This window comes from Passer montanus, unplaced genomic scaffold (genome assembly GCF_014805655.1).
Source record: "Passer montanus isolate IOZ18808 unplaced genomic scaffold, ASM1480565v1 scaffold24, whole genome shotgun sequence".
Lineage (NCBI taxonomy): Eukaryota > Metazoa > Chordata > Aves > Passeriformes > Passeridae > Passer > Passer montanus.
Genome location: NW_024367037.1, coordinates 5,692,993 through 5,702,551, shown reverse-complemented (window position 1 = coordinate 5,702,551; position 9,559 = coordinate 5,692,993). Strand labels below are relative to the sequence as shown.

Here is a 9,559-nt window from a genome sequence, read left to right as displayed (position 1 = left end):
GGGATAAATGATTTTTAATAGACAATGGCAATGTCTTCAGAATGATAAACACTTGCCTGTTGTATTATAAAAAATAAATAAATCTATTTTACTAAGAGAGACTTCTTATGAACTGTGAGGCCAGTTGGGGGGAGGAATAGATTCATTTAGATAAAACGCTATTAAATTGCCTGCATAGTGTCCTGTCAGACAACTATTGATCTCATCCCATGGGAGAAATTGATTTCTGTGCAGAGAGCTATGTGCTCTCTGCAGTGTCTTGCTCCAGTGCTATTGCTCTGGTAATCACACGCTGCTGCCTCTTTTCCTTTCTCTCTCTTTCCATCTATTTGTTGTGCAAAGATTGATTGAGAGACACGAAGGATTCAAATTGCAATATTTGTTGTTTTTGACCTTTCCAATTATATTCTGTTAAATATGTAAATAGTTCATTTGTAGTTCTGTGCAGAGGAATTAGCTGAAGCAATCTGCAAGGAAGGCTTCCAGGGGGATGCTTGTACCTTTGTTCTCCTGCAGACCTATTAGAGCTGACTCAGTGAAGGGATTTTGAATGCAGCTGAGAATTCTCCCTGCTTTGGCAAAGCTGTCTAAGCTAGTTCTCAACACAAGATCTAAAGATGGCAAAATAATTCAAACTTTTACACTAGAATTACATAAAAGCTGAAAAGTGAAATGATAAGTGATTAAGCATCCTTGCTTTGGTTTCCTTCTTCTAGACATAAGTACCCTTTGTCAGCTCTCACTATTGTGAGTCATTTTTTAACAAGACAAAAATACCTGAGGTCAACTAATGACAACATTAAAGTTGAAACCCACTTTTAAATCTCCCCCCTTTGAATAAGAAGCAAGGTCTTTAATTGCCCTGAAATGGTCACATGTTGTTTCTTGGATAATACAGCTTCAGTTTGTCTGATGAGTTATGTATGTACTTGCGTTTTTATACTAGTTATTGTCATTCTTACACTGGTTTCATCCTTATGACTCATTTATCATCATCATCAGTGCTGAGCAGTTGTTTGAATGTCACCTTGTGGGGATCAAGGCCCCTGCTGTTCTCTGGAACCATAACCTGTCATTTGCACATGGAGAAAAACTTCTGAATGGGAAAAACCCAGAGTAGACCTCCTGGCTTTGAATCATGCCAGTGCTAAGGTCATAGAGGGGGAAAAAAGATCTATTGGTAGATCACAGATGTATTTTAGTAGTTCCAGGCTGCTGTGTTGGATTTAGGAAGGAAAGTGTAGGATGGATTCTCCTGGAAGATTTTCAAAATCTGATGGGACAAAGTCCTAAGCAAAGAAGTCTGTCATTAAGGTTAACCCTTCCTCAACAAAAGTTTAGATTAGAGAGCTGCCCTCATTCTCCTGGCACCAAGGTCTCTTTAAAATTAAATATTTTTATAATTTTATTAATTCAATTCCTGGTTATATTTAAACATTTGCCCAAGATATCTCCTTGTTAGGACAGCAGCTCTAGCTCATGAAATGAAGCCTTTGTTTTTTAATTGCCTGTTAATGCTTTGGGAAGCACAGCAAGTGAAGATACATTTCTTCTCCTCTTCATTAGTCTCTCCTCCATGCTAGCATTTCACCACTCAATATATAATTCAGCTTTGTTTCAATGTTGGAGGAGGCAAATGCTGACTTCTCATGTGCATTCTGGAAGGTGCCCTGGCAGCAGGGAGAAGTCCATATCTGACAGCTTAAGGTGCATGGAAGCAAACACATTTCCCAGCTGTGGAGAAATGCAGCTGAGATGAGAATGCTCAAGCAGGGTTACAGGAGTCATCAGAGAAGATCCCTGATTGCAGGTCCCCAAATCCAGCACCTCCTAACTTCTGGCCTGAAGGTGTGACATTCTCTCCCTCCATCTTGGAGGGGGGAAAGGGAAGAAGAAGCTGTGCTCTGTGGTTTTGTTTGAAATACAGAGGGATGGGGGTGATAGAGTAGGGAGGATGAGGAGTCAGAAAAACAGAAGGAAGATGAAAGTGTGGTGTAGTTTGCATATGGGAATTTGCATATGGAATGCACAATGTTACGTGTATTTGGTGGTACATCATTGTATGAGCATATATGAAGGAAAGGAGTCAGGTGTGAGGAACAGCAAAAAGTCCCAACAGTGAGACCAGCATCAGAAAATGGGCTCTCTTCCTTACCTGTTCACACCTATCATAAGTTTGCAGGGGAAGTTTCAGTCTGATTGAGACAAAGCTGACACCTTGCTGCAAGAAAACTGGGACTAGAAATTATTGGAAAGGGACCTTAAAAGCTCTAGAGGTATACAAAAATCAATCCTGGGACCTGTTTTTGTTTGCATATGTGTCTCCTTTATTAAGTGAAATTTAATTTGATAACCTATTAGTAGTAGCTCTAGAAGGAACTGCCTCTTACTGAGTGTTTCTATGTTTCTATGTTTCTCTCTCACAACAGGGTGACTTTTGCACTGTAATTACTTTTTGTAAAATAAACATAGCAAGCTACTCACAATTGAAGAGCCTAGTGTTGCTAAACCCAGGATTTTCCTAAGGAAGCCTTGCAGTCCAAGTAGCTTAACTTCTATTGGATTTTGTTTGTCTGTGCTTCAGAAAATATTTAATCAAGGAGAAAACTGCCCTCATCTCTGTCCCCATTAATTTAATGCAAGAATCCATCATTTTAACAGAATCTTTATTTGTGCACATGGAAGGTTTTGCCTTTCATAAGAGGAAGATCATAGAAGGGAAGAAATTGCCAAAGCTCATGGTGAAGGATGAGCTGCTTGCAGAGTTGGGCTGATGTTTGGACTGATGTTTTTCTTCTATTCAGTGTCTTCCTCCTTTTCCACCCATGGCTAAGGAGAAAAGCAGAGAAATTGTGAGGACAATAAAAAGCAAAGTTGCAGCACAGGAAAATATGCAGACCATAAAAGCATTGGCTATAAACCTTCCCAGGTCAGAAATCAAAGGTCTCTGTTATTATTTAAAAGACACTTTTTGAAATAAAGAACTGCAATCCTGTCTCCAAGGCTCTTCCTAACCCCACAGGATCCTACTAACACAATTATCATCCTTACTGATGCATTCAGGTATAGACTAGGTTCTCTCATAATTTGGTTTTTTTTATCTGGTCTGGTTTGCATTAACCTGGCAGAGTAATGAGGGAGATTTCTGTTGTTCTCTGCTTTGAGCTGGTAAGTGCAGACAGATTCCTGTGGTTTTGGCCCAATGAATTTCCTTCAGAGGAAAGAAAGCTAAGCTGTTCTGAAAGGCCCCAAGAAATAGACTAGTGATTCTTGTCTGTCAGTCTGATAACTCCATCCTCATGGTTCACTATTTTTTGCCACTATATCTGCTTTGCGTGTTCAAGTGTGGAGCCCTTGGTTTAATCCTAAATGTGTAATTGAAAAAGAACTATTGAACTGCCACTGTGGTGCTGATGAAAGCATAATCTAAAAGTCCATTGGGCTTTTTTTTCTGCCACTGTGTTTCAGATTTCTGACTCTGCTATCCACTCATACCTTTGCAAATTTGTGGTATAGTTATTTCAACTAATTCCCCAGTTTCATCTTCCCACCAAGTTTAAAGAAACAAATACTAGAAATATTGTTTCAAATACAAAGCAGCCACTCCTGTTACTTGCATCCCTTCATCTAGTAAATGTACAGTAAATGAACTGAAGTATTGCTGCCTGCTCAGAAGTCATTTGTTAATTCATCTTTATCGAGAGGACTCTCACTTACCGATGGACTGGACAGTGGAAGTTGTGCCACCCCTGGGAACTCCACCTCCGTGAGCTGTGGCCTCCTTGGACATTGTGTCGGAGGCTCTGGATCCACCAGAGATCCCACTGCTGGTGTAACCTGATGAGTGTGTTGTGCCTTTGGCACCTAGAATAGTTACAAAGGTTATGTTACTGACAAAAAAGGAAGCAACCTTACAGGACAATTACAAACTACTGTGTTTTAAAACAATTCAATTCAAGGCTAGCAAATGTGTCAAAAGACAAGGTGACGGCTGATCACTTGATGTGTTCTGTCAGTCTACTGCTTTTTAGTTGCCACCTTGGGGAAAAGATATTATCAGCACTGTTGGGGAGCCCCCAAAACAACAAAAAAATCTATGGCTTTTGCATAGACTGTTTTTGATAAACCTGGATCTCCAAAATATTTTCAGCACAATTTGCCTCTGCTAAAATTGCACTTTTCTGTGGAGCTGCCTAAGGACTGTGGAATAAACTTCCATAGAAACTAGGAATTGTTGCACTTTCTGTTCCAGGTGATGAACATGCTCCTTTCACTTCACTTTCCCTCACATAAACCTGTAATAGATACCTGTAAAATTCAAGTACCACAAGTTGTGGTAGCCAGTGGCCAATTAATATGTATATCTTTGTCTCAGTCTAAATAAGCCCCAAGCAAAACATTCCTTTGCAAACTCCTCTTGGAGAGAAGCAAAGCATCAGTGATGACAAATGTTAGTGATAATGCTTTAAGCATTCCTGGAGGATGCTCAAATATTTTGGTGATGAGCTTGTTATAACATCTTCTGTAAAGTGACACTGAACAATACTCATGCCCCACTGCAGAATCAGCCGCTGCTTCGAGCATGTTTGTTCTGGGGGGAGGAAGGGTTACAGTCTGAATGAAAAGGTTAAGAAGATGTGTTTGGAGAGATTTTAGTGAGCACCTGCGGAAATGAAATCAGGCCCTTTTAGCTCTCAATCAGGCAAAGAATGTGTGGCAAGCTCTCCTGCTGCAGGGAGCCAAAGCTCACACCTGTCTTGGCAATGTTACAGAGCTAGCATTTTCCACATGGATAAAAGCTCTTTTGGAGTATCTCCTGTCGGCATGGCTAAGGTTTCCTTGACTCATGCAGACTTCTCTTCACCAAAATGGTGGTTTTCATAAAAGTTCATAGTTAACACAGAGGTTGGAAGAATAAAACTAGGTGTAGTTAAATGCTTATTTTGCTTCTGTGTCTTATAAAAATTCTCAGCACACAGAGAGATAGAAATCTTCAGTGTTTTAGTTTAGAACTGGCAGCTCATGCTCTCTATAGAGCATCTCCACTGAAGAGTTTGCCACTGGTTATGAGTGTGCTGTACCACCTTGGTCTGTAACAGAAGGCAGCTTGTGCAGCTGACTAACTTATCACTACAGTGAGCAACTGGCATCTCCTGCCTATCAGGGTTTCTGCTGCTAAGGCAGTGTGGTGCCTGAGAGCAGCTCTTCTCTCTGCTTTTCACTCTCTCTGTCCCCCTCCTCTCCTGACTTTCTCTCATATTCTGTCCCTTGGCTGCAACTATCCCTTAAGCTCTTTCCTACCGAATATTCAATAAACACTTGTATTCGGCAACCTAAACTCAAGTCATACAATATGAAAATTAAAAAATGCTGCATAGGAGTCACCTGCAGTATGTCTCTGAATGACCCTTATGTCACCTATTCACTCAATGCCTAGAGGGCATCACTCTATGAATAATATTGGCAATGTAAATAATATCTTAAAAAAAAATAAAATTCCAGCTTTTTTTTCCTTTCAATCAAGCTTAACATACTTTTGGCTATTAAAAGTTGCCCTGAATCTGAACCCTGGCCAGCTCACCTGGTCAACCACCCATTTTATGGCTGAAGAAGTCACATTCAGCTCCATCTTTCAGATTTCTACCTTCAGATTATGGAAGTAGTAGACCAGTGGCCAGAGATGCCTACCTATAATCAGCCTGCTGGCATACCTCTGACACATGGACATGTGGGCCTGAGACCCCGAGGGCAGAAGGGGTTTTGAAGCCTCTATCCAAGGTCAGAGAGCTAATACTGAGCTGCTGGGTAAAGCAGGATTGCATGGGGCACTGTTCTGTGGAGGCATGCCTGTTCAGAGGATGCCTGCTGAATCAGGTCACACAGGCAGGTCTGGCAGGGAGAATACCTGGTGCACAAATCCCATGGGATCCAGGGTTAAACAAGTGCCAGGCTGGTAAGAGTAATGTGGTCAAGGACTGCTCCCAGCCAGCAGCAGAACAGCAAACACCTGCAAGGTTAGCTCATGTGAAGGGCAGCTATGCCTTATTTTAGCACTTAGATAGGGGATGTCAAGGATGTGTATACATTCCCTTCATGAATTTGTCTCTTGGACTGCAGCTAATTTCTCTCCTCTACAGAGTTTGCATAAGGTTTTAGGAGTTCTCCCTGTGTGGATGTGTATGAGTAAAGAGCAAGGGAAATCAGGTAATTTATATGAAATATAGCTACACAGATCATGTTCTTGCATAAGTGCATCATTGCTTGCTGCTACCACGACTCTTCATATTTTTGATGATTCCTAGCAGAATGGAGAGATAGCACAAACTTCAAATAAACACTGTTCAAAACCTCATGAATAATATTTCTATGTTCATTCATGCATATTATGTGCAACCACAGAAAACACACTCAATAATATCCTGCTCATAGCACACAGTTAAATAGAGGAATCTTCTTTCTTCAGTGCCATACAGAAATGTAGGAGAGAAGAGATTATTTGGCGAGCTAATTTTCAAGGAGAAACAGCTGTCTGATCCTATGCACTGAACCACAAAACCACACACAGAGTCACACACAGAATTGCTCATACCCATTTCTTGGAGAGTAGAAGTGGGGCCTCCAGAAGGCACACCTCCCCCAGAGGCTCTGGCTTCTTGGGACATCATTGATGAGGCAAGGGATCCTCCTGTGATCCCAGAGGGAGTGAAGCCAGCGTTGCGGACGTTCTGGTCAGACATGTTGCTTTCTGCTGGTGAGAATTCCAGGGAAACACTCAGAGGCTGCTCAGTCCATCTTTTTATACACTCTCCAGCTGACAGTGAGGAAACGAAACTGCTGCCATGATAAGGAAGAATAGAAACTGAAACTTATTCTCAGCCAGGAAACGATACTGGACTTTATCAATAGGTCTTTTTGTTGCTGTTGCCAGGATGGAATTTAGGCAAGCCATGTAATTTTCTCTTTTGATACTAAAACAAATTACTGGTGCAGGAGTCATTGCTTGGCAACTGATGCAGCTGAAAGCTTTGCTTCTTAACTCTTTTGCACTGCACCCTATTGCACTGAATTGCATCTGTAGAAGGTACTGCACTGTTTTAAGAATTCCTACAACTCTGAGTAAAGACAAGAGACAAAAAGGCAGTAAAGTGGTGGCATGCAGAGACTTTGGGAGGGTTGGTTACCATACCCAGAGTTCAGCTGTGGTACAGCTACCCCTGAAAGCACTGGTTCACACAGAGCTGGAAATCAGAACCCAGCTAACAATGGATGGTTGGAATTAATTTCTATATGGAAGAAACCATGAGGGGACCTTGTATCGTATGAGCAGATTGACACAGATGCTTTGTTCTTCTTCATGCTAGTCCCTCTAAAGCAGAGCCTTTTCCTTTAATGAACAGGTCTTTTCAAATGGCACACACACTTTTATCACAGCCTTTCTTAGCCAGGAGTTTAAATAAGGCTCATTAAAATCTACAGACCTCCCTTAGGTAAAGAAGAATATCTGATCAAGTCACACTACCACAGGCATGGTTCTCAAAGAGGGAATATACAGAATAAAACTATAGTGTTTTCACCATAGTGTGATATCTGTATCTTGTACACGGTGGGTTATAAAACAAGGCTATGAAGTCTGTTCCTCTCCTCTTATATGTGCTGTTTATCTGAGCAGTGGGATATCTGGCTCATGCACCCCTAAGCTGCAGTGATCTTTTAACTCTTCTCTTTCATTCAACTTTTCTTTAATTCATGTATGTTAGTTTCCTTAATTGTAATGTCAGTTATTTTTGTTTTCTACTCTGCTTGCATTAGGTCTTCTGTAATTATGATAAAATATTAAATTAATATAATAATATAAAATCATTATAAAATATCTAAAGTTAAAGCTTAAATGCAGGTAAAAATTCCACATAAGAAGAGGACAGTGAATGCTACAGGCCTTCTTCAAAGTCACAAAAACCCCAAAAATGTCAGTTTCTTTGTACATATTTCTGCAGATCTCTCCTTCAAAAATAGTAAAAAACTTTCAGTGTTTTGTTAATATAATTTATTTAATATTGCAAACAACCCACTAGGAATTGATGGTAAAGTCTGGCAAAGCCAAGGAAAATGAAGGCTCTACAAGCTGCAGAGACTCTACATGAGGTGTCAATTTATTCAGTCCTAAACCACAAATCATAATGGACACACAAAAAGTTGTTTAACTAAAAAGAATTAAAGCTAGATATAATGAAAATTTTATTGCAAAAAAAAAGGGTCTCAAAGCAATTCAGACTGGCAGAGACATCAGAAAATAAGCAAGGAAAGAAGAAATTACTAGAAGTCTCATGAAAATAAGATGAAGAAACTCAGTGTAATAAGGAAAGGAAAGCCAGTGGAGGAATTCAAGAGAAGCCTTGGACTTTCCCCTACAAACTTGCACAGTGATTTGGACTCTTGGTTCAATCTGCCTTATCATCTCTGGATCTGCTGTGCTCACCTCCCTTGGTGGGACAGCACGTTGCTGTGCCCTGGCAACGTGTGACATTGACATCACAGCCTCCAATTCAGAAAGACACAGTGTCACTGCTGAAGTGGGATTGGGAACAAGAACACAGTTTTTTGAACCTGCAGCTTCCAGAGGTCTCTCTCTCCATTGATTCTTCCAGAAAGGTGTGCTTCTCCTTTGACTGAGCAGCTTTGTGTGAACATTTTCCTAAATGGTTCCCTACCTTTATTTACTTAATTACTTTTTTGTGCTGTGTTTTACTGGCATTTATAGTTTTAGAAAGGGTAAATAACAAGATATTAGGCAAGTGTAGTTAATGTCCAGCTGTGTTTTCAAGGAGACTGGCACAGAAGCAGTCAGGCAGTTTTAAGTCTTTGTGGACTATTTGTCAAAACACAAGCAGCGATACTTTAAGAGCTAAATGGATGCAACTTCTAGGTAAAGTATGGGAAAAAAAAAAAAAAAAAAAAAAAAAAAAAAAAAAAAATTCATTTTTATCACAGAGCTTGGCATTATAACAGTAAATTTTACCTGGGAGAATATCTAGGTAAATTAGGTGCCCCATTCCAGAAACTAAAAAATCGTTGAGGAGGTGGGAGGTGTGAGCTGACCTGAAAATCATCCAGTGGCACTTCTAAGCCTGAGAGACCAGAGAGTCAAAGCCATGAATACCAAGAGTATGACTGCCCCTTATTTTCAGCGTCATTACAATTTCAGTAGCCTTAGGTGCTGGAGAACTTGAATACAGAGCTAACAGTTTAAGTCTCTGAGTTCCAAGTACAAATAAAAACCATGGGTGCCAAAAATCTAGACTATGTGCTCTTTGAAAGGAATTGGAAAGCTAGAGGCTGAATTGGAAGTACTCTAAAAATTTGAGTGGTGGGCATTCTTCTCTTCTTAAATTAAAAAGGGGGAAAAAATGAAAAAAAAAAGGAAAAATAGGCTAAGCTTAAAACATCAAACAAACCAATGCAATCAAATGTGCAGGCAACTCTTCTATATTTTGCTTGGAAGGAGCTTAATCTCTTGTGTTTGTGGATATAAACTGACGTGTCTCTTTGGTATGTTTTCCTT

At 40.2% G+C, this 9,559-nt stretch overlaps 1 protein-coding gene across 1 annotated transcript; it reads right to left on the bottom strand.

Annotated features, from left to right (window-relative positions):
* Positions 1-2,310: 2,310 nt before the first annotated feature.
* Positions 2,311-6,863, bottom strand: LOC120503047 (interferon alpha-inducible protein 27-like protein 2B). The gene is made up of 3 exons (XM_039711178.1): positions 6,590-6,863; positions 3,718-3,864; positions 2,311-2,829 (listed from the first exon to the last, which is right to left on the bottom strand). Exons 1-3 carry the CDS (start codon positions 6,735-6,737, stop codon positions 2,801-2,803), a joined length of 324 nt encoding a protein of 107 aa, XP_039567112.1. The 5' UTR covers positions 6,738-6,863; the 3' UTR covers positions 2,311-2,800.
* Positions 6,864-9,559: the final 2,696 nt, after the last annotated feature.